At 37.2% G+C, this 23817-nt stretch overlaps 4 protein-coding genes across 7 annotated transcripts; 2 read left to right on the top strand and 2 right to left on the bottom strand.

The window, feature by feature from the left end:
• The first annotated feature begins 594 nt into the window (after nucleotides 1–594).
• Nucleotides 595–3132, top strand: LOC125472009 (probable UDP-3-O-acyl-N-acetylglucosamine deacetylase 1, mitochondrial). Of its 3 annotated transcripts, none has more exons than XM_048573034.1 (7): nucleotides 595–793; nucleotides 889–1197; nucleotides 1677–1883; nucleotides 2112–2213; nucleotides 2327–2391; nucleotides 2608–2773; nucleotides 2873–3132. In XM_048573034.1, the coding sequence occupies exons 1-7, from the start codon at nucleotides 644–646 to the stop codon at nucleotides 2924–2926; spliced, it is 1053 nt and encodes a 350-aa protein (XP_048428991.1). In that variant the 5' UTR covers nucleotides 595–643; the 3' UTR covers nucleotides 2927–3132. The 3 variants fall into 3 exon arrangements, with proteins under 3 accessions (XP_048428991.1, XP_048428990.1, XP_048428992.1); XM_048573033.1 differs by having other exon boundaries at nucleotides 2870–3132; XM_048573035.1 differs by having other exon boundaries at nucleotides 596–793; nucleotides 2608–2752.
• Nucleotides 3133–3180: 48 nt separating this feature from the next.
• Nucleotides 3181–6262, bottom strand: LOC125472008 (E3 ubiquitin protein ligase RIE1-like). Of its 2 annotated transcripts, XM_048573031.1 has the most exons (5): nucleotides 5484–6255; nucleotides 4640–4759; nucleotides 4143–4275; nucleotides 3886–4041; nucleotides 3181–3655 (listed from the first exon to the last, which is right to left on the bottom strand). In XM_048573031.1, exons 1-5 carry the CDS (start codon nucleotides 6029–6031, stop codon nucleotides 3494–3496), a joined length of 1119 nt encoding a protein of 372 aa, XP_048428988.1. In that variant the 5' UTR covers nucleotides 6032–6255; the 3' UTR covers nucleotides 3181–3493. The 2 variants fall into 2 exon arrangements, with proteins under 2 accessions (XP_048428988.1, XP_048428989.1); XM_048573032.1 differs by lacking the exon at nucleotides 4640–4759 and having other exon boundaries at nucleotides 5484–6262.
• A 644-nt stretch (nucleotides 6263–6906) lies between these two features.
• On the bottom strand, nucleotides 6907–10995 carry LOC125472019 (microtubule-associated protein 70-1-like). The gene is made up of 11 exons (XM_048573048.1): nucleotides 10656–10995; nucleotides 10459–10544; nucleotides 9840–9905; nucleotides 9552–9722; nucleotides 9297–9467; nucleotides 8983–9138; nucleotides 8723–8869; nucleotides 8548–8619; nucleotides 7938–8456; nucleotides 7669–7856; nucleotides 6907–7469 (listed from the first exon to the last, which is right to left on the bottom strand). Exons 1-11 carry the CDS (start codon nucleotides 10897–10899, stop codon nucleotides 7430–7432), a joined length of 1860 nt encoding a protein of 619 aa, XP_048429005.1. The 5' UTR covers nucleotides 10900–10995; the 3' UTR covers nucleotides 6907–7429.
• Nucleotides 10996–17765: 6770 nt separating this feature from the next.
• Nucleotides 17766–23303, top strand: LOC125471917 (phragmoplastin DRP1C-like). Its single transcript, XM_048572886.1, is given in 17 exon segments — nucleotides 17766–18132; nucleotides 18270–18333; nucleotides 18769–18876; nucleotides 19031–19132; nucleotides 19545–19595; nucleotides 19685–19746; nucleotides 19840–19930; nucleotides 20052–20116; nucleotides 20323–20517; nucleotides 20608–20727; nucleotides 20808–20878; nucleotides 21611–21836; nucleotides 22127–22177; nucleotides 22272–22455; nucleotides 22458–22538; nucleotides 22648–22787; nucleotides 22900–23303. Coding segments are annotated over 17 exon segments (1869 nt in total). The 5' UTR covers nucleotides 17766–18000; the 3' UTR covers nucleotides 23026–23303.
• The last annotated feature ends 514 nt before the right edge of the window (nucleotides 23304–23817 follow it).

The following is a 23817-nucleotide window of genomic DNA, read 5'->3' as shown; positions in this document are numbered from 1 at the left end:
TAAGACATAGAGGATCATCTTCCGTGGATGATGTGGAATCTAACATTAATCATATTTGAATAGATTCTCACAACTTACAAAAATTACAAAAAACTATTATATTTCAAAAACAAAAGGTTTCAATTAAGTTAGACCTTAATAATATTTTGAAAGTCCGTAAACTCAAGTTAGACTATTATGTTTATAGAAATTCGCCTTCATCTTTTATTCCTTAACATTTGAAGGTGGCGAATTGTCTTGCATCTCAAGTTTAAACCTATCGTACTCTTGTATAAATTAGTGCAAAATAAGGCTTTGCACAAAAAATAACATATTTTTTCTTAAATAACAAAATAATTAAATAAAATTGCAATTTGAGATGTTTTTATTATCCTGTCACAAAATAACAAATAAACTCCATTTTACTTTCATGTTTTTTTTAATAAAATAAATTATTATTAACAATTCAAAAATCTCATTATGCACAATTCACAAGTATATTAATTTTTTTTGTTATAAAAAATTTAAATTAAAAAAAATGTTTAAAATGCCATTAACATTTTTTTTTTTTTTTTGAAAGCCTAAAAATTGGAAGACAAAATAAAGTCTCCAGTCAGTAGGCAAAACCGGTAGAAAGCCCTAGCTCGAACAGAGTCCCGCCAAAATGTGGTCTCCTCTCAATTCTTTAACATTTCTGCCCAGATTAAGGCGCGAGACGACGGCGTTTCGATACTCGCCGTCAATCCAGCAAGCTATGACACTCTCCAGTGCCTTCAACGCATTCAAGTCCTCCAAATCCATCTTCTGGAAATCTGTAAACTTTCTCTCTCTGAGTGCATTTTCTCAGCAACCAAACGGAAAAATCGCGGGAAAATGTGTCTGAGTGTGTTTTTTCTTATTTGATTTCAGACCGGTAGGCTTCAGCGGACCTTAGCGGGATGCATAGAGCGGAAAGGGAAGACCTTGCACAGCGGCAAGGTCTCCGCCGTGAAATTGTGGCCGGATCACGCCGGCAAAGGGAGATACTTTGTGTGCCGGTCAAATGCGATTCGAGCTTCGATTGAGTTTGCCGAGGAATCGCCTCTCTGCACCACTCTCTGTAAAGATGGGCTCAAAATTCGGACAGTTGAGCATTTGCTTTCGGCTTTGGAAGCTATGGAGGTTGATAATTGCCGGATAGAGATCAAGAACCCGGACCCCGAAGATATCGATGTTGAGGTTGGTACCATAAAGTTGTGAATTTTTTCGAATTGTATGAGGACTTGGGTAGTTATTTTGGGGAACTTGAACTGTTAATTGCCACTTCCAAGTAATTTGAGGCAATCATAATTTAGAACATGAAGAATTACTGATGGTTTAGCGCTTTTGGACTCGTTTGGAATTGCTTCTCTAGAAAAACATTTCCACTGTTAAAATTGTTGAAATTTTATTAAAATCCAAGTGCTTGACCGGAAATTCAAACTTAGTCGGAACTCAGAAGTGCTTTTGGTTGTCAAAGCACTCTTAGCCCTTTCAGAAGCATCCCAAATGCAAACGGGGACACTCCTCCTGTAGCACTCCTCGTGTTAATGCAGAAGGATTATAAAATATTCAGCTTAGAGTGTAGATGGTTAAAAACAAGCGTCAAAATCGCTATCCTTACTGATTATCGGCAATGACATAGGAGAATTGATGATGCCCAAAATCAAGTCATGCAGGTTCCTATTTTTGATGGGTCAGCAAGAGAATGGGCGGAGGCTATAAAACAAGTTGGTCTAAAAGAGGCAACAGATGAGCAAGGCAACTGTTGTGAAAAGATGGCGGCACATATGAACGAACCAGTTCATGTCTGGAGGAATAATTCTTTTGTAGCTGCTTTCCCATCACCAGAAATCCGTATCACTTACGGTATTGACTTTCCGCAGGTACACATTTTCCCGGATTGAAAATTGTCTGTACTAACAGCATGGAATTGGAATTTGAAGCAAATAGTTATTCTTATTAATCATCATCCATTGAAAGAGATTGGTTAGTTAATGAGAGGAATGGCTATCAAATATCTACACATTATTTTGCTTTTCTTCAACTTCTTTGTCCAAATGTGAGAATTTGTGGGCTGATTTTCGGGGTTACTTGTTTGACACTTCCTGTAGGTGGATGCTATTGGCTGCCAATGGTTTTCTGTTACCTCCTTAGATAACTCTTTCTATTCCAAGCAGATTGCTTTGTCAAGAACCTTTTGCATTTACGAGGAGGTCGGTACTGAATGGTTCTCCATCAGAAGTATTGCATTACTCTGTTTTTGGTTTTAGATTAGAAATGTATTGTTCAAATTATTACGTTAATGCTTGAATCCGTGTTCCAACAGGTGGAGCAAATGCGCAAGGCAGGACTCATAAAAGGTGGTGGGTTAGAAAACGCAATTGTTTGCAGGTAAGATGCTCGGATTTATGTCAATTTGAACTCGATAGGTGGTGACATGGGTGATCAAATATGGATTGACCTGAACTGACATGAGAGTTTTGGGTTGGATTTGATTTTATACAAGTTAAGCGACGAGTTCAGGCAGAAAATGGTATAAAGTTCGAAGAATCTCTCAGTTATTACTTGTTTTCCCCACTGAAACTTCATCCTGTTTTCCTCATGCAGTGCTAGTAAAGGTTGGTTGAACCCACCGCTGCGTTTTCCAGATGAACCTTGTCGACACAAGGTCTTAGATCTTATCGGCGACCTTTCCCTTTTCGCAAGGTTTGGAAGCCAAGGGCTTCCAGTGGCACATATAGTGGCATACAAGGTATTTGTTGTGCGGATTAACGTAAGTTTGGCTTGTTTTTATGTCTAAGCAGTTCTTAGGATAAAATGGTTATGGGATATTCAATCAATTCCATTGTTTGTTTCGTGGCATGTCAAGCAGGGTGGCCATGCACTGCATTCAGATTTGGTTCGCCGGCTGTCGGAAACTATATAAAAGGATCACGGATTATCTTTTGGTCCTCTAGAAGTCGTAACGTTGCACCAACCTGGAAATGTAGTTGCAGAAAAATAGAGAAGGAAGAATCGCATGAGTCGATTCAACTCGAAGTGCGCAGAATCAGAGCTTCTGTAATGCATCAAGGCTTAACATTGTAACATTATGTTCTTAACGAAGCAAATAAACTGTCTGTTAATCGATGACCCGCAAAAAAACTCACTATGCCAAAGTAACCGAATTACACAATGAACTCTTAGAAACCTCGTATCAATAACATGAATACATAAATACGCAAAACAATCGTTTTTCCTTGCTAGGAAAGGAAACCTACGTAACAGATTAACAAGATTTTGAAGCCTGTTATCTATATCTCCATTTTTGCACAGGCATGAAACAGCACAGGCAAAAACTGAAAGAATCAAAGGCGACTCCAAATGGCCAGAAAACAGACACAATGGGTTACAGTTTGGTATGCTGTAAGTCAATATCGATGTACCTATTTGAAAAGCTTTGCAGTCATCACATTTTCTGTACATACGGCACTTGCAGTTTCCTATCGATCCTTTAAACCGGTTCATTTCCCTTGAGAATGTTGTACTTGCAGAGAGGACATGTTGCATTCATTTTAAGCCATTTCACAATGCACGTAGCGTGGAAATGATGATTACAGGGAAGCGTATGAAGCTCTGCCCCATCCTCATACGGGCTGAGACATATACAACATTCCTGAAAAGAATAAAAGCGAACGACCATAAATCTTTAAAGCATAAAAATTCGTCAGAAATTAAAATGTTGCAAATGCAATAAGACGTATATGCAGACATGTATCTGACTGAATGAGCTCATTCGCCAAAAGGGGGAATGCAAGTATTATTCATTTTCTAGTAGGACAAATGGATTTTTTCATTAATATACTGAAACGTAATTGCAATGCATGATAACATGCCATAACATACCGCATCCTCAGGTAAAAGAACACGCTCAACTGCTAGGTACCCGCTGCTTGATTCTACCGGAATCATTTTTCCTGCTCCAACACTAGGTTTTTCCTCACTGTTCGCTCGAAACCAGTATTTTGGCAGAAAACTGAGATCTGCTTCTGATGCACCTTCCTACATTGTCACACCCCAAAAAAAAACCAAGAATAAGCAGTGACAACTCCATCATTTGTTGAGAAAACTTTGAATCATAGTTATAGGTTCTCTCTTCATACCTGTCCTGCAACGGTGTAAAGAATTGCAATGATGCATGGCAAACAGCAACAAAGAGCAACTCCAATCAAACATGCCAGGACAACACAAAAGATGGCAAAGAAGACATCAAATGCCAGAAAAACCACAGCCAACCTGCACAAATTCGGAATCAGATATTTTTCTTTTATTCTAGCGGTTACAAAATATGTATTGAGTTATCATGCACAGCTCAGGGTGTACTTGTGTTAAAGCTGCCGTCGTTATAGTACTCAAAAGCAAGGTTTTGAACGTGATCTGCCTTCCCCCAGCTTCTGTATTCATTGCTAACACTATAATGTCATAACTACCCTTATGGTGAAACTAACAAAATTCCTAAAGAACCATTTGTTGAAACAAATAAAATTACCAAGTCATAAAAAAGGAAAGAAAGAATATTTCCATAAACACAGCCAAACACACATGATGCCTATATTTTCAGATCAAGGAACAAGTCTTGATAGATTGATTATAGAAATACCAGTACAAAAGCGGAGCATTTTGCAGAAGAACTTCACCCCCAGAGACTACCCAATAGAAGCCAACTATCCACCAGAGAAACGACACCATTGTATTCATCGTTTCAAGTCGTTTAGAGACACTAGGCCAAATAAAATAGAGTCAGTCAGTAATTTATAAACCTTTCCAGCACAGTATTAAGACAGCACATGATGAAAACTCTAACTGCAAATATGGCTAAAGCCTGGAAATGCCATAGCAAGTTTTCATAACACCTTGGCCAAATTGAACAAGGATACATATTTTGCTTGCATCGTCACAAAATGTGAATAATGTAAAGATTAAAGCTTTGATGGTCGAGTGAAGTTGGGTTTTCACAACAAACACAGAGATAGCCATGGTAGCTGCTATATGTAAGGGGAAAAAGTGAATGGTAGCTGTGAAGATACAAGTAATGTTAGAATCATAACTATCATGTCCACACTGTTTCACACTACCATTCCTTAAAACTACCAAATTCTAAAACACGCGAACGATGTCAATATTCCAATTGAGCTATGCAGTAAAGATACTAAGTCGGGCGACGTAGAATGATACAAATAATTGGATTACGGGACTTCTTGCACTAATCTAGTTCGACTCCCGTTTCCAGTTTAAGGAGCTATTCAAATTTCTTCTTCTTTCTTTTGGGTCAAGTTTCAATCCCATTTCTTCAACCAAATGGAAATAAAGTACTCTAAATATCCACTAATTGTGAAAGAGCAACCGATTAATCAAAGAATACTAGTCAAACTGCTTTCTACTGTCCAAATTAAACTCCATGAATTCTTAAAAAAAAAGTTACTAAAATGGAAAACAAAATGTACCTGGAGCGAGTGGAAGTCGCCAATTCCCTAGCTGCTTCTTCATCGTCGGTATCGACAGCATCGATATCCACCTGGTGCTCCTCCTGCTGGGCCTCCTGGTTTCTCCTTCTAAGCCTCCAAGCAATATTATTCCTCCTCCGGTACTCCACCCACACCAGCACCACGTGTGCAAAACACTGGAGCGCATACCCGCAGATCCACAGCCTGATCGGCGTGTTCGGCCGCTCGTCCTCCGTCCATATCAGCATCACCACCGACACCACCACGAACGCCGTGTTCCACATCATGTCCAGAGCCACCACCGGCTTCGAGTACCCCCAGTCGGCTCGCCGCTCGTCCAGCTCCCGCGCCGCCGTCTCCCGCACCAGCATCGACGCCCCCCTGCGCCCGGTGGCCCGTCCCAGCAGCATCGCCAGCGTGCCGGGCCGCGCGGTCGGGGAGCCGAGGTCGGACGAGTCCCGGCCGTTGCTCCCCTGACGGGGGAGAAGAAGCGGCGCACGTGACTCGGGCACCGCCGCCGCCGCCGTAGTTGACGATTCCGATGACATGTTTTGTGATGGAAATTGAAATTCAATTGGCGATTACCATTGGGAGAAAAAGAAAGACATGACGATTAATTTATAAATTTGAAAAAGAATTTGTGGTGTGAAGAATGAATTGTGTATGCTGAAGAGTGAGTTCAAGAAGAAGGAGAGGGACAATTTGGGAATTTTCAGTGCGAGGTCTCGAAGTCTCAGGACTGGCTGCGTGCGCTGGTTGAATGGTAGATGAAGGTTTATGCTGGTTTTTTGGTAATTTTACGTACATAGACTCCTCCGTTTAGCATGTTTCTCCTTTTATTTCAATTTCGGTATATTTAATTCCTTTTTAAGATGATGTATTTAATTAGGAGTTTAAAATGCAAGTGGCCCGCTTCCATATATTAATGGAGATAGTGTTACTCTTGTATCAGCGTGGATTCGTATCTCGTTAACTCTCTAATCTAACATATAATCTAACAAAAAAGAAGAAGATGAGAACAACAGCTAAGCATTATTCAATTAAATGGTTGTATGAATCCTAAAATGTTATTGCGTTCCGTTTTGCATCAAGTTTTCCATTAGTTTCAAATACTCTATAGCTTTTTTTTATAGTTGTTTCTTTGCAAATCTTCCTAAACCTTCTTCTACCTCTTTTGCTCTGCACCTCCACTTCATAGTTGCATTTTCTAATCCGAGCATCTGTAGATATTCAATTCACGTACCCAAAATCACATTAATCAATTTTCTCTTATCTTATCTTCAATTGCAGCCGTTCCGTGAAAAAGAAAAAGAAAACGAACCTAAAATCTAGCTAGGAACATGACTTGATGCTCGCTCATAACCGATCATCTTAGTTTCAAGCTATATGTTGCCCTTTTCATCCGATGTGGGAGAGATGGATATAAACCAACGGTGGGCTATATGAATTAACACAACCAACAAAAGATCTGATCTTGATCTGGTTACAAGAATATTAACAAACACCTTAACCAACAACAACCACACTAGCTTATGCAATTACAAATATAAACTGCAAAACATACAACATCGTAACAAAACCCAATAAGCTACCTATACAAACACAACCATTGCCCGCTCACGATACGACGCCACAAAAGGTAGGTTAGCCCAAAAGTCAATAATCTTCTTCCCTTTCTCTTTTCTTCTGCTCATCTCTCTAACAAGCACGGGAATAACAATCTACGTCAGAGGCAGGCATACCGATATCTTCTTTCTTAGATGTTGCTCTCCTTTACCAGCTTTTGGCGAACACAGTTTCATCGGCATGCCAGCTACTATCTTATAATCAATCGCAGTAGGGAGGAAAGGACAGGATAAAATAAAATAAGTGTGGAAAACGGAAGGAGGAACAAGGCGCCTCCCTGTGGTTTAATGCCTTTCTGCAGCTCCAAATTAGGATTTTTGTCATTGGGTGCTGCGGGTTAACCCACTTCGCGCGAGACCCCTGCACAGCATGTGAAACATGTAAATCTCTACAAGTTTTGTGAGAACAATAATCACAACAGAGGTCACACCGTCAGTGGTCAGTATTGAGCATTTGTAACCAAAAAATAATGATTGTAGGAATGCACTCAATAAATGGTACAAGCGAACAATTAAATGGTCCGAGACATCACAGGTGGTAAGAGATTGAAACTAAGTACCTTCCAGAGAGAACCTGAGCACTGCTGACAGAACTTTTGGTATTACCAAACCGCTTGGCCCTATTCTCATGTTCTTTGTCCACGCGCATGGCAGCTACCTCCTTCTCCATGGAAGCAACTTCTCTTCTCATTTTCTTTGCTTCAACCTCCATTGCTTTAGTCAAGGTATCTACCTTCTTGGCTAACAACTGAAAGACGATAATCATAACCAAACACTTAACCGAGGGTAACATTACAGAATAATGAAACTGATAGAAAAGAGTACGGACCTCAATAGCATCGTCCTTGTCTTTCAGGCTTTGATCTTTCTCATGACCAGCTTTCCTCAACGATACAACCTCTTTCTGCAACAAATCATACAAAACCCCTGGGACACTATCCTCCGTATCCACTGTCGAGAACTCAGGCTTATCATCTGAATTTCCCTTCCAGTTAGTTTGTGCTTCACCATCCTTTGTTCCCTCACAAGATTGGTTGACGGAGAAACTGGGGCTTGTACCATTCAAGTGAACCTTACCCCTATCCAATGATCTTGTACCACCATCAAATGATTTTGATGTGCCTTTAGCATGCTTTAACACCGAACTGGTGCTGGAGGACAAAGACCTGATGGGAGTTCTCTTGGATGAAAAGCCATTGGAGCTTAATTTTGGAGCATTATCAGCTCCACCCAGGGACTGACGTCGAGAGGGCCCATTGCTTGTACTTCTTCCCTCTACTGTGCTGCGATTAATACTGTTACCTCTCACACTCTCCTCAAGCACTTTAAGTCGCATGTGATATTTTTCCTGTTAAAAAGAGAGATAACTTTTACTATACATAACACCCTAAATTTAACTGAAAACAGATTTGGCATTGGTTGCAGAACCAGATTATTACTTTCAACTGAGCTTCAGACTTGGCAGCTCGCTCGGTTATGGCAAGCTTGTCACGAAGTTGTTGCATTTCTCCCTGTAAGAACACAGTTTGTCGTTACTAAACAGTAGATGCCAAAAACTGAATTCAGAAAGCCAGTAAGAAGAGCTAACCCCAAAAGGAAGACAGAAAACACTACCTGCAAGAATCTCCGTTCTTCAAGCCATTGTTTTACAGGCATCACTTTGTCATTAGCATCTTTCCACTCATTTGCTACCACTACAGCTACTCTATTAGCTGTTACTTTTGCACGGGCCAACTCCCGGTCTAGAGTTTTCCTTTCCTCCTGAGAAAGAAAACCGAAACCTCTTCAATCTTAAGAATGCTTTCAACTACATGTTACAGGTAAACTATAAGCAACTGCCAAGATTGCGCATTTAAATATGGTTGGCATATTACATTCATCTCCTGAAACTTCCGCTGATAATCCCTCACAGCATTTGCCGCTGCACCACCAGCAAGAACAGCCTCTTCCAACTCCCGCACAGTCTGAGTAAGCTTTTCAACCTCAGCAACCTTTTGTCTATGCATCTTGTCTAAAATTTTATTTTCTTCCTAACACACGGAAGCAGTAGAAACACCAAATAAATCATACTAGTCAAACAAAGAGAGTGAGAAACTACAAATATACAATGCCAAACATTGCTCCCAGATGGGGAAAAAAAGTCTAATTCACTTAAAGAAGGGAATATCATGCATTATAATGCACATACCTGACAAATTTCTATCTGTTTCATCAACTCTTGGTTTTTATTCTGAAGATCATCCACCATGGAGGCCTTAGCCAAGGCAACCTGAACAGTCCTCTCAGCCTCAAGTAAAGCTGCTTCTTTTGATTTGGTAAGGCGATCCAAAGCTTTGTTATCATCTTGAAGCTTTGTAATCTGTAAGAATTAAATGTAACAAATTAATTACACCTACAAAGTACCACAATAATTCTTGTTCTCCTTGGATAAGGCAGAATGTACCTCTTGCCGGGCAAGCTTGAGCTCAGCCTCCAGAGGTGCAAGAATGGCTTCAATAGGAGGCATATCATCATCCTTTTGCGCAGCATGAACCCTCCGTAGAGTAGCTTCAGCTGCGAACTGAGCAGCCATGGAAGCTTTCTTCTCATCATTGATTTTCTTTATTTCAAGATTCTGCAAAACATTTTTTTGTGATGTAAAATTGTGACAAAAAGTACATATAACAGAAGCCAAAGTAAGTTAGAAATATTTTAAATAAAAGTTCATAAAAGATTCTGATTCAAATCATACTTTGCTTTCTAGAAGTGATTCTGTCAACTTCAGCTTTTCTTCCACCTTCGACAACTCATCAGTGAGCTGCAATGTAACGAAAACATAGACAAGAAGAAAATTCAGCGACCAATTTAACAACATATTTATAATTTGCAACATTCCATATAAGCTTACATGGGCGATTACCATACACGTATACATTGCTACAGATTCCATAAACTCGGTCTAATTAAAATATGTTAACCCCAGAACCAAAAAAGGAATGAGAACAAGTTAAATTCTGAATAGGCGACTAATATGCAAGGCATAGCATGAACATGTAGCCCAATGGCCCCAATCCTCCAGAAATGGGATCCTGATCAAATAACCATAGCCCATCAACTAATAAAAAATAAACTCCATATTAATTAACCAAAGTAATTAATCTAAGTCGTCTTCTCCGAAAATTCCCAATACATATACCACAAAATTGATGGGAAATATTGGCCTAAATTTAATGTTCTACAATTAAGGAAAAATTAAGACTAAAATGATTGGCAGTGAAGCCAATATTTAAACACAATAGTTGTACGCACGCACGGATTTTTGTTGTGTTGATGATCGAAAAATCAGAGTAATAGAAAATGACGAAAATAACCTCTTCACAAGCCTTTTCTCTGGCTCTATCAGAGAGCTTGAGAGCCTTGATCTGAGCCTGTGCCTCTCCTAACTCCCGGTCCTTATCTGCAAACCACACACAAAAACGACAGTCAAGAAGGGTGAAACGACACCGGGAAATCTCGCAAAACCGACTGCAAATCTCGAGAAAAGCAGCGGATCGAGCCGCATTCGCACCTCTAACTTCATTCTCGAGCCGATTGAGCTCGACCTTGACCGGATCCGAGCCGTGCAAGAGGTTTATGAGCTCGTCGCCGTCCATACTTGGCCTCCTGAATCCTCTCCTCCGCGATGAGCTCTTCCCCTCCTTGAACGATCCCGACACCGTCAGCGGCGGCGGTGTCGGCGCAGACCCGTGAACCGGTCCGTTACTGTACTCCGTCATCGGAGCATAACCTCCATCGCCAAAAGCTTCCTCCATATCCCGATCTGCGCAGCGCACGGTCCTTCACATCCAAATGCAGCTCGGGATCCGAAATGCCTAGGGTTTCAAATCACAAATAAATACACAGACGCGCAGATGTGCAGAGAGATAGGGAGAGAAAACGAGAGAGTGTTTGGAGTTCTGGAAAAATGGTGTGATTTTTTAGAGAGAAAAAGGCAGTGGGATTTGCTCTTTGGGTTTGATTTTCTCTCTCTAGACTATGATTTAAATCTGGCAGCGGCTAGAGAGAGATATTAGATTTAGTTTTTTGATTAATTAAATAAAGGATGCTGGAGAGGGAGTGGAAGCGCTTTGCTGTTAAGCATAACACTGCTACTGCATCACTCTCTCTCTCTCCTCACAGTATTATCAAGTGAATGTACTCGCTTCAAACTGTTAATAATACTTGATTACTTTTGGTTGATTTTTTTTGGTTTTCTTTTCTTTTGGGTATTGGCCCTTTTGGAATTTTCATTAACAAACAATTTTTAGGTCTTTAAGAAACAACTTTTTAAAATTTGTTATTGATTTTTTTTCTTTTGGTTAAACAAATGGTATAATAGTTCGACAAAGAGAAATTAGAAAAATAATGTCATAAAGTTGAGACACCTTATAAACCAGACAATAATAACTACTTATTAGTATATGGAGCTTACTAAAAATAGACTGGACCCGAAGGATGAGAAAGGCTCAGGTTGGCCAACTCATCAGCAACAAAAATTTTCTCACGATAAGTATGCATAGTATTACATTTATAGTCACGTAGTGACATCGCAGTATAAACTTGAATCAATTCACCAATAAGATGATTAGCAGTGGGACCATGTGATATTAGTTAGACAACAATTGCAAATCAGACACCACCAAAAAACGTTGAATTTATAAAAGTAGTAGTCCCAAAAAGATGCTCCAAATTTTAGCAATGAGAATCTAGCGAAGCCCATGATTAATAATATTTAAAAAGTGATGTATGTGAGAAGAAAAAAATTTGTGTTTATTATTCCATTAATTTAAAAGATAAAAAATAAAACATTTGGGTCATTACTGGTGATGGCCCAAGTCTTACCTAAATGATGATATTCCCAAACTTAACTTATCCCATCTCACAAAAAATATACTAGTTGGCCATCATCTAATCTATTTGGAAGGTATCATTTTCTTAGTGAAGGGGAGGATATGTTGCATTTGATTTGGAGTTTGTTCAGAATGATTAAAAGTGCTTTTAAAGAAAAATATTTTTTGGTTTCAAGTGTTTTTCTATAATTTACTTTCGTTTTTACTAAGGATTGGTTCCAATAATATTTTCACCAAAAGCGTTTTCAGTTATTTTAAGAGCACTTCCAAACAAGCTCTTATGTTTTAGTACGGTTATCTCAGTATCATATAGTGTTATGATTTCACTCATATTATACACATATTTATACATGCGGACATATTATGTACTATCTTATTAACCTTTGTTATAAGTCTTAATTTAATGATTTTACGTGATAATATAATCGTCACACTCAAAAGCTTATTGTTGCGTACTGCCAAGATGAGGCACACACGATTTTTTGAAACATATGTAGGGCATGCATATAAAGAATTTGTACCGTAAACCTCTTTTTGAACAAATGGATGGGAAATGTAATGAGCCGTTTGCATCAATCCAAATTCTAACAGTCTCATGGGTCATAAGGAAACAAATAATGCACATAAGATACGAATATCACGGGCGCAATGTCTAACGGGACCAGAAACATAAAATTAGTTAAGAAAATGATTTGCAAATTGAAGGGAGGGAGTGTCATTGTCAAAATTTGAGAAATAACCAAAAAGCTATAAATTAGTGATATCGAAGCATTGATCATTGGACGTTGGCTCCATTGGAGTTTTAATCTTTGACACATTTCGACTCGTAATGTGTTTTTGGACATCTGAATCCAGGTGTGATTGTTAATACCTAGGGCTTCAAGGTCAGCAAGTCTTGATCAGGATGTCCAAGTGAATATTCTGAATCAGTGTGTGTCAGTCTCTTGTTTCGTAAGTATTGGTTTAAGAATTTGTCGCAGTGTGAACAAAGTTAGCACTTCTGTCCAAAATAAAAGCCTAAGTAGCAAATTAAAAGACAAAAGTCTAAATGAAGTTGTCTATAAAAGTTTATGAACCAATGCTCACGTATTTTATTTAAAAATCAAGTTCAAATTAAATTAAAATTTAGAGCTGGATGGTTCAGCGAAATTTGTTTGACTCTTAAACAAACAAAAACTCATTTCATGTGCATAGCACTTAAATTGAATACATATGAATTGATTTATTGTTACTAGTGGATACAATTAATTATTGATAAAAAGAATATTGGATACAATTATTGTACTAAGGAGTAGAAAATTAACATTATTACTTGTAGACATGTCTTTGTCACATGATAAATAAAGAATATGAAAGAACTTGAATTTCCAAAAAAACATTGCTAACAACATTAAACTTGTGTTCATCTTTATTCAAGTTATATAAGTTATTATTTTCATGATAGTGATCATTCAACAAAATAGCATCTAATATATGATTTCTTTGCATCTAACTCACGTCAGTAGTTTATAAAATTTGTAAACTACTACTTATATAATAGCTCAAATGACATAACATCTGATTTTATGTTCTCGTCTTGTCTGGTATGAGAAGTTTTAATGAACGGAATAAGCATAGTTAGGTCTAATTAGACATTTTCCCAAGCCAAGTTAGAGACATGTCAAGTCTTGGTTTTACCAACTAGGGCACAAAATTAAACTCTATAGTTAAGATCATGATATTGTTTAGGCAGTATAAATCTTTTTACTTTCACTTTCACTTTCACCAACCTGCCCAAAAGTCATTGCCGACTTGCACTACATGTAGGATTAACCAATTAGTCCTGCCAAGCGTCAAGTTAATCATGTAGGAATTAGGGTGATGCTTTGAGGTTTTGCATGCAGGTTTGGCACCTCGATGTCGGCTCTTCGCCACTGAGGCTTGTAGTACGTCCAAGGGTTGGGCTGTTCACCCATTAAAGTTGTATGTGAGCTGGATGGTCATATCTGATATGGGTGTTATAGCACTGTGAGTACAATTTTTGGAGAAAAATAGGATGGGATAAGATAAAGGATATCGAAAAGGGAGAAAAAGTTGTTGCCTTGGCCTTTTGATAACGTTTCTATTCCCTTTAAAGAATCAACAGGAAATTGAAGGTCGACTGAGATACTATCATTTTTCCTCTCCTTTGTAGATAAAATTTGTTAATAATATTAACTAATTAAAGCTTTCTAATCACAACTTAAAACATAAAGTTTAATTGCTGAAAAAAAGGGTATTGTTAGTATTTTGATGCCAGCGCTAATCTACCTATTTTACATTACAATTGTCTAAAATATCGAAACAGACTGTTTTAGTTAACTTAATTAGTATATTTTTTTATTTGACAAAAAAAAAAAACTAGTATATTTTATTAATTAACATTTTTAATATTACTAATCTCTACTAAATAATGAAACCCTCATTGTCAACCAAAAGATGGTGAAAAAACAATTTAGTATTCTATCACACAAAAAAATGATGAGCAATAATGTAATTTTATAGATCCAAATTTTACTTTTTTTATTGAAACCTCACTTATATGTGATGTTAAAATACATCTAATATTAAAAAAATAAAAAAATAATAATAAAAACCAAAAACCTCTCATTCCCCCACGTTCTCTCTCTCCCCCTCTCTCCTTCTCATTTTCTAAACAAATATGTTTCTACATACAAAGTATACAAAGTGTGTAGGTAAATGCTAATAAATATTTAAAAATGCTCTTTTTCTAAAAACAAAAAAATAAAAATGCTCTTAAATTCTTAATATGGGATTTCATTGGCATAACAAAGGGGATTGGAAAGTGAGTGTATGGGTTTTGTGTCCCCTCAACCACCTCAACTATGCTTTTCTGATTTGAAAATTTAAAAGTAACACTTGATAATAAACACAAACAAACACATAGTGACACTTTCACATTTGCTGCTTGGGGTTGGGGGGTTCAACGGCACAGTGACGCGGACTCTGTACCGACCACCTATGCGGTCTGCGATAAGAGAGACTTTTCAATGTTAGAGATACAGTTTCGTACATTAAGTGTATAATTAATTAGAAACTTGAAGAAAAAAAAATCTAACTAATTGTATTATGACATTTATTGTACCGCACCGTATTACTAGCACACTAAAAAATCTCTTCTACGATGAAGATTTAACGATGGGATCCATTTGAATATTCACCCCTACAATCCAATTGGCAGACTGTGTTATCGCTTGCGGTCATTATTCTGAATATTACCTTCAAAAATAATTCTATATAAATTTGGTAATTAAGAACTAAATTCTCATGTAATATAATAAGAGTGAACGATATAGTATTAGAGAGGGCGTTGAGGGAAAGCGAAAGGTGCAGTCGTATGGGTCCTAAATTTTTGTCATCTAACATCATGTAACAATGTTCTATATTTTAAAAAATTGTTTTTGTTAACACTTTAAAACCGTATTGTGCATTCCTTATTAGATATTTTTTTTTCTTTCTAAATATAAAAACTTGGAGTACAATGAGATATTTTGAGTGTCTAATGACACCCTTAAAAATGAAAGTTTCTTAATTTTATTATATAATAACATGATGTATTCGAGTAAAACTTTAAAGTTATAGGTTTGAAGTTTTTTTTTCTTTTCATGTTTGATTGTTTAAGATAAAATTGCTTTTGATTATTTAGTGAATGTTATGTTTGTAGATCTTTTTACTTATCATTAATGACACTTGTAAACATGTGCTAAGTTTTTTTTATTTTTTATTTTTTTAACAAACGAATATTATATACACTAAGGAGGTGGGGGAGTGGGACTAAGCCTCACAATAAGCTAACAATAATGTGGTTCAAATTCATCTTTGATGATAATTGAACCTAAGACCTCTCACTTCGAAGTGAAGAGAATATCACTAGACCGTAGTACTAAATGATTTTGTTTTGATTTAAGTGAATGTTTTCTAGTATCAATATATTGTCATACTTTTATTAATACTTAGAACAATCTAAAGGAGGACCCTTTTATAAATTTTGTATAGGGTCCTCAAAATCTTAGAGACGATCATAAGTATATATCATATTTTTATGATATATTAATAAAAATACAAATTTACGTGTTATAATTTTAAAAAATAATAATAATATCACGTGACCATGTTCTTCGTACGCACCAAATCTAAAACCTCGAGTGCAGGACTAAAAATTCGTAACCATATAAATTACAGTTGAGTCCCATTATAAGTTAGTGGTGCATGCTTGTAGCTAGGCCCTTGGGATTCAATCCAAGCCATGTGTGTTGCAAGATGAGTAGGCCCTGGGTTCAGACAATAAATGATGGTTAATTGCCGGGTTCCTTCCCAGTTTTTGGTGTTGGTCACGTCCAAATCTATAGAAATCCATGGTTTAGATGCTTAAAGTTTATGGTTATGAGGCGGAGGGAGTATCTAAACACGAGACTTAAAAATTCTCTGTGCATTATGTTAGTTTTTAACGCCACATTATTAAGGACATTAACAAATAGTTTGGACGTCCATTCCATTCCACCGGCGTCCTAGACATTTTTTACTCTCATTACTATGATTAATCTAAATGCCAAGTCGTTGTAAATGGGCTTAGCAAATCCGAAAGTCATGGCTTTTTTTGAGACCAAAAGAGTGGGAATGAAGGGAACTAGAAGCAAAGTCTAGTAGTTCTAATAACTAATAACCAAAAGAGTGGAAAGCACATGCCATTTTATTACAAATGTCACAAAAGGAGTAGGATGACTAACTTTCGCTCTCTTGCTATTATAATTTATATCTACTGGTATATGGTGGAAAGATAATTGAGGGCCTGTTTGCTAGGCGAGAGAGAATTGAACTTTAGGGATAAGATTGGATTGGCAGGGATGTATAAGACATGACTTGTAGTTTATGTACAAAAATAGGTTAGTTTACCCACTTTATTGTGGATTCATAAGCCATCATGTCCAGTCAGATCCCTCTCACATTTTGACACAACAAACAACGAACTTGACTCAAATCCATTTTAATTGCTCACAACATATTCTATCCGGCCCACCAAATAGCCCTTGAGTGCATCCGAAGATAAATTTTTATTATATCTATTATCGACAATAGACTTATTTTTTATATTTTACAAGGGGAGGTGAGAATCGAATCGAAGATGTTGAGGACGAAGACGAATGTTCCTAACCCTTAATCTATACGCTTTTTGTCTTCTAAGAGTTGAATCATATAATCTTTAAAATAAATATTTTTTTTTACTAAAAATAATAGATTTCTGACTTTTCAAACGCTCTTAATATGTCTAAAATAAGCAGTATGAATAAAAAAAAAAACTAATGAGAAAGGCTTGAAAACTTTGAATTTTAATCAAAACGACAAAAATGTGTTGTAAGTGAATAGTACCAAGAGTGACTTTTTAGAGTAAAAATGTTTTTAATGTTAAAAGTGAATAATATCAGGAGTATTTCGTTAAGACTCTCTAAAAAACATGAGTAGTAACAGACTGTGGAATAAACTTGTAGCTTAACTGATTAAATTACACTCAAGATCACATAAAATTTGCTCTGACAAATAGTGAAGCCCAATTTAGGCTTAAAAAACATTGAGGCCCAATTATTTCTACATATCGATGGCCCATTTGCCTTCGTTTGGCAAAAAAGAATTTCCATGACCGAAACGCTGCGTCCTGACTAGAGTAATGTGGCCAAAAAATAGAATTTCTATGATCTATGACCAAAAAATAAACAAATGTTTGTAATATGGGTTGCTTTCGAACATTAAACTTTTTAAAATTACGTTAACGTTGATGCACCAACATTGCCACTCTTTAGCTCATAACCGTTTTTTCTGTTTATTCTACATTCCTCCCTCTGTCTCTCTCTCCCTCAGATTTAATCTGCTCACCTAAAAAAACCAGATCAAATATCGTTGATCTGAGATCCAATACCTTCCGCCTTCCTAACCCACATTTTCAATTTCCGATCATTTGATCCATCACTCTGATTCGACCCCAGATAATCAATGGCCAGATTGGAGAGCTTGATCGGGCTGGTCAATCGCATCCAGCGAGCCTGCACCGTTCTCGGCGATCATGGCGGCGAGGGCATGTCGCTCTGGGAAGCCCTTCCGACGGTCGCCGTTGTCGGAGGCCAGGTCTCTTACTCTGCCTCCACTCGACCCCATTCATTTTATTTTTTATTTTTCATCTTAAAATATAAAAAATCGCTCGGGTTTCGGATTTTCCAGTGCTGTAATGTACATTTTTTTTTTTTTTTTTTTTGGGAAATTAGAGTTCCGGAAAATCGTCGGTTTTGGAAAGCGTCGTTGGGAGAGATTTCTTGCCTCGTGGCTCCGGTATGAACAAAGTTTGCTGTCAATGTGTTTTTTTTTTTTTTCCTTCCTTCTTTGGTTGTGTTTGTTGTTAATTGGAATATTAAAAGAATGCGAGATGTAAATGTGGGTTAAACTTGTTCTGCTTAGTAAAGAATTTGAAGCTGATTTCCAGCAAAGCTACATAATTTGAGGCTATCATTTCATGCGTCCCGAATTTGGTATAATCTAATTAGCGTGGTTGGCGTTATATGATTCATACAGCTGACTCACTTAGTGGGATAAGGCTTGGTTGTTGTTGTTGCTGGCTAAGCAGCGTGGTGATCGTTATTTTAATTGCTATTCTTAGTTAGAGTGACCCCCATCATTTTCCGTTGATCAAATATGCCCTTTTGCATTTGTAGTTTCATGTTGCAAAATTATGCATTACTTCTTACATTATATTTCTTTGGTCGCAAGGTATTGTGACGAGGAGACCATTAGTGTTGCAACTTCATAAGATAGACGAGGGACGGTCTGAATATGCAGAGTTTCTTCATTGTTCTAAGAAGAAATTCACTGATTTTGGTATGTCAGCTTTGAATGCGAGGTTCATTTTCTCTTGGGCTGATGTAAAGCTGAATTGTTCGAGCTTATGATTATTCAACTTAAGTGTGCAACGGTTTTATTTCTCTTTAGTTCTTACGCCAAACACTGAGTTGTACACTGTTTGCTTTTGCAGCTTCTGTACGTAAGGAGATATCGGATGAGACTGATCGTATAACTGGGAAGACAAAACACATCTCTAACATTCCAATTCATCTCAGCATATATTCTCCAAATGGTATGTATTCAATTTCCTGTGAACATCATAGATTTGAATGTCATATATTTAATTTCCTTCTGAATCATTATTTTATTTGCATACTAATCAATTTTCATCTTAAAGGAATATACAACTCGTTGGATTACATGTTATTAATATTATTGGATAGTAACGCAAACCACAAGCTAGGCTTTCCTACGAAGGTTCTATTATATAAACTGAAAATTCTCTTCCTTATGTAGAAGATAAGAATGTGGTAGAGTCGAAAGCTGGAATTTCAATATATTGCTTATAGTTACGAAGCATTCTCCCTTTTTCATCAACTGCTTGTCCTGATTCCAGATATACTCCATATTCCTGTTGTTGATTGATATTGTTAACATTACTGCTTGGTTTGAATTGCATGGTACTGAGTGTATTTTTGTGGCAGTTGTAAACTTAACCCTTATCGATCTTCCTGGATTGACAAAGGTGGCTGTAGGTAATCTTTCTCTCCTCCTATAGCTATCTCTCTCTCCATCCCCCCAGTTTGGTAAGACCTTACTGACAAATTATCTAGGGATTTTGTAGAGGGACAACCAGACACCATTGTTGAGGATATTGAGAATATGGTCCGTTCTTATGTTGAGAAGGTGAGGATACTTCAAATTTGGTTTGCTGGATCAAGTAATAATTTTTCTTTTATTAATACTGCAGTCAATCTAATGGACTTCTCTGATTTGTAGCCTAACTGCATTATATTGGCTATATCTCCTGCTAATCAAGATATTGCCACTTCAGATGCCATCAAACTTGCAAGAGAAGTCGACCCTTCAGGTAATATGACCTATGGAGAGGCAACAATACATTTCTCACCTTAATTCATTGTTCATCAAAAGGATGACCGGTCTACAAGTGAAAAGAACTTACTCTTTTTTATTATGTTTGACATTTTTAGGTGAAAGAACATTTGGAGTGCTAACAAAACTTGATCTGATGGACAAGGGAACCAATGCTCTGGATGTAAGGATCCAATCATACTCATTGCATAACTTGATCAGAAAATAGAAGTTACTTGATTATGGAAATGAAGTATTTTGACTTTCATGTGTTCATGGTTGTTACCTTTTGGTTTTTTCATGAATATATAAGTGCAATGTAATCAAGATTCACTTACTTCCGGTGGTGGCCAAAACATCAAACTAATCAGCACTCTATGAATGTTTAAGGTTATAGAAGGAAGGTCATATAGACTGCAACACCCATGGGTAGGAATTGTGAATCGTTCACAAGCTGATATCAATAAGAACGTTGATATGATTGCTGCTCGTCGTAAGGAGCAAGAATACTTTGAAACTAGTCCTGAATATGGGCACTTGGCGCACAAAATGGGTTCAGAGTATCTTGCCAAACTTTTGTCTAAGGTATTAACTTTTAAATATTTGTCTTCACTTGGTTGATATGTTCACGTAATAACCTATGGAAATAATTGTTTCATTTCATCTTCTTATCAGCATTTGGAGGTTGTCATTAGGCAACGGATACCTAGCATCATTGCTTTGATAAACAAGACAATTGATGAGCTTAATGCAGAGCTGGATCGTATTGGCAGGCCAATTGGTGTAGATTCAGGGGTAACAATGCTGACCTTGTGCAGTCAAGTTTTCTTGTTTATGATAGGTTTGACTTACCTGTGCTATTATTATATGTACAGGCCCAGCTGTACACTATTTTAGAATTATGTCGTGCATTTGACTGTGTATTTAAGGAACACCTGGATGGAGGGTAAATTTCATGACCTTTATGTGACATGTATTGGCCTGTTTAAGTTAAATTTCAATATTATCTGATTTTCCATGTTGAGAATATGTATGATTTAAATTTTAATTGATCATATTATTAGGGTTGCTCTTCTGAGAGCATGTGTCCTTGATTCATTGATTGAGTTTTTGAACAAAATGCCTAGACCCTAGAGATATAGAAAAAAAATGGTTACTGTTGTTCTATGAAGGAACATGTCATCAGGTTTAAGCTGTATAATACATATCTGTCCAGTACTTCACAAGAGTAGAGGTTACCTTAAAACTTAAAAGTTGAGCACTTTACTCGTTGTTTGTTCAGAATATTATCACATACTTTAAATTGACTCCAGGCTAGGACGCTGCATAATGTTAGAACTTCTGATTTGAGTCATTTGACTGGTTTGGCTCTTCATTTCATGGAAAACATAGAACACCCAAAAGATTTAGGCTTCATTAGACGTGTTTGGTAGTTTTACCCTCTGGTGGCAGGCCATTTATTTACAAGTTGTGAAGTTGTGAACATGGATAAAGAAAGCCCTTGAGAGAGATACTTGTACTTGCTCATAATCTGAATATCATGAAGTTATGAACTTATGATGAGTTCCAAATTTGATTAGAGACATTTCTATCGTAGTGCAATTTTGATAATTGCAAATAAGTATATCAATCATTTCCTAATATATGCATATAGTTTAATGATAAGTTGCTATTTCAGGCGGCCTGGTGGAGATCGTATATATAAAGTTTTTGACCATCAATTACCAGCTGCTTTGAAAAAGCTTCCCCTTGATCGTCATCTCTCTATAAAGAATGTCCAAAAAGTTGTTACTGAGGCTGATGGTTATCAGCCCCATTTGATTGCTCCAGAACAAGGATACCGAAGACTCATTGATGGATCTATTATCTATTTCAAAGGACCAGCTGAAGCCTCTGTAGATGCAGTAGTGCTCTTATTCCTTTCACATTCTATATGTGATTCTGAACTCAAAGTTACAACACATGGAATACACAGTTTACCAAAGATAAACTGTGTTAATTTTATCGTAGATAATATGGATATGCATATAAAAGATATACTGTGTTAATTTTCTGGACTCGGGTTGTCTAAATTTTCTGTCCATATATTGGGAATGGTGCATTTCTATGCTTGCTTTGTATAAGTTTTCTTTTGGTCCAAATCATTACTGTATATTTATCTGAATTTTCTTTTCACTACATTAATTTCTCACAGGTGCACTTTGTTTTGAAAGAACTTGTACGGAAGTCAATAGCTGAAACCGAGGTAAGTAAAATTTCATGAGATTTAGCAGTTTATGGCAACAATCAATGTGTACGCAGATCAAAGTTTTAATAACCCAACTTTATGGAATTTGCAGGAATTGAAGCGATTCCCTACACTTCAGTCTGATATAGCAGCAGCTTCCACGGAAGCGTTGGAAAGGTTTCGTGATGAAAGCAGGAAAACTGTTACACGACTGGTGGAAATGGAATCTAGCTATCTAACAGTGGAATTTTTTAGAAAGCTTAATTCAGAACCAGAAAGAACTCCAGGTCAAGCAGGATCAAGGCAGATAAACACTCAAAAGAGAGAGAAACAGTACAAAATATGGACACTTTCGGAGATAATTATCTCAGGAGGATTGGTATGCAAAATTCAAAACCCATTCACTGTATCTTATTGTAGGCGTGATCGCTGGTTCAGTGTTTCATTAAGTTGTTGTTTTATGCTGAGATATTATGTACTTGTACCAGCATCAAATGTCAGCTCTTACATCAATATGGTTTGTGAGACACTGAGGCTTTCGATTCCAAAGGCTGTTGTTCACTGTCAAGTTCGAGAGGCCAAGAGAAATCTGCTCAACCATTTTTATGCCCAAATTGGAAGGCAAGAGGTGAGCCTCGCACTTTTCAAAGCCAGTTCATTTTGATGATTCCGGTGTGGTAAAGTAGTTTTGAAGAACTGAGGATACTAACCATATTTTCCTTTGCCTGGGGAATGTGCAGAAGGAGAGGCTTGGTGCAATGTTGGATGAGGATCCGGCACTCATGGAAAGGCGAACAAACATTGCTAAACGCCTTGAACTCTACAAGTCTGCTAGAGATGAGATCGATTCTGTCGCATGGAAATGATGGAGCCACATTACATTGCATGAGGCTTGTACCAGATCGAGTTATCTTTTATACAACTCACGACAACGCAGACATCACAGAATATGAGCCTGCATATTCTTCTTTCTACTTGAAACGAGAAAAGCTCACAGGTAGTGCAAGCTCTTAGATTTGAACTTGCACATGATTATTTTCCCCAGGCTTTTTCTTTGTTGGACATAACTTCAACACACTGTATAATGATACAACTCTTTCGCAACAGTTTTCGTTCCTCTGTCAAATGGTCATCCGATTCATACTTGCACAAGAATTCATCGCAAAATGAACAATTAATCTGTCATTTCCTTAAAATGAGTGGACAAGATTATACGATTTCGATCTTAATCCAAGCAACTGCATATATCTCCAAAGGAAAAAGCTAGACTTCCGTCCACTTCAACAATTTGGCAACCAGTAGGGTTAGTTGGAAGTGGGATGGCTCTGAATCTCTCGTCTCCAAAATCAGATGCCACTAACTGGTAAAAACCCAGACGATGATGGGGGTCAACCGACCCCGTGTGACCTCTTGTGGAGCTGTCACGGACTATAATGTCCATGCGTTTCGATTTCAAAACTCTCATATTTTCTATATTAATATAATCCATTTTGAAACTCCCATCCTCTCATAATAATAATTCTTAAGAAGCCAATATTGGTTGAGTTATATATGAGTTCATATAATTGGTCAGATTCGGTTTCTAAATTGGCGCTGGTTCAAGCCAAATCTTCCAAAACAGACTTTCCAATTTTTTTCAAATTTATCCGGGCCGGCGC

Source organism: the organism of the source record quoted next, unplaced genomic scaffold, assembly GCF_019419815.1.
Source record: "Pyrus x bretschneideri cultivar Hongxiangsu unplaced genomic scaffold, Pyrus_bretschneideri_v1 Contig63, whole genome shotgun sequence".
Taxonomy (NCBI): domain Eukaryota; kingdom Viridiplantae; phylum Streptophyta; class Magnoliopsida; order Rosales; family Rosaceae; genus Pyrus; species Pyrus x bretschneideri.
Note: the sequence above shows the minus strand (reverse complement) of the source record. Positions and strands in the feature narration are given on the sequence as shown.

Bases quoted from the DNA above. Each gene is read 5' to 3' on its own strand.
- LOC125472009 (XM_048573033.1), top strand. From the start codon at position 644: ATGTGGTCTCCTCTCAATTCTTTAACATTTCTGCCCAGATTAAGGCGC. The intron at 2,214-2,326 runs GTCGGTACTGAA...GTGTTCCAACAG, and splicing joins CCTTTTGCATTTACGAGGAG to GTGGAGCAAATGCGCAAGGC. The intron at 2,392-2,607 runs GTAAGATGCTCG...TTCCTCATGCAG, and splicing joins GAAAACGCAATTGTTTGCAG to TGCTAGTAAAGGTTGGTTGA.
- LOC125472008 (XM_048573031.1), bottom strand. From the start codon at position 6,031: ATGTCATCGGAATCGTCAACTACGGCGGCGGCGGCGGTGCCCGAGTCA. The intron at 4,042-4,142 runs GTATGAAGAGAG...GTGACAATGTAG, and splicing joins TTTACACCGTTGCAGGACAG to GAAGGTGCATCAGAAGCAGA. The intron at 3,656-3,885 runs GTATGTTATGGC...TATTCTTTTCAG, and splicing joins TTCTTTTACCTGAGGATGCG to GAATGTTGTATATGTCTCAG.
- LOC125472019 (XM_048573048.1), bottom strand. From the start codon at position 10,899: ATGGAGGAAGCTTTTGGCGATGGAGGTTATGCTCCGATGACGGAGTAC. The intron at 9,723-9,839 runs GTATGATTTGAA...AATGTTTTGCAG, and splicing joins AATCACTTCTAGAAAGCAAA to AATCTTGAAATAAAGAAAAT. The intron at 8,870-8,982 runs GTAATATGCCAA...TTTCTTTCTCAG, and splicing joins GGAAGTTTCAGGAGATGAAT to GAGGAAAGGAAAACTCTAGA.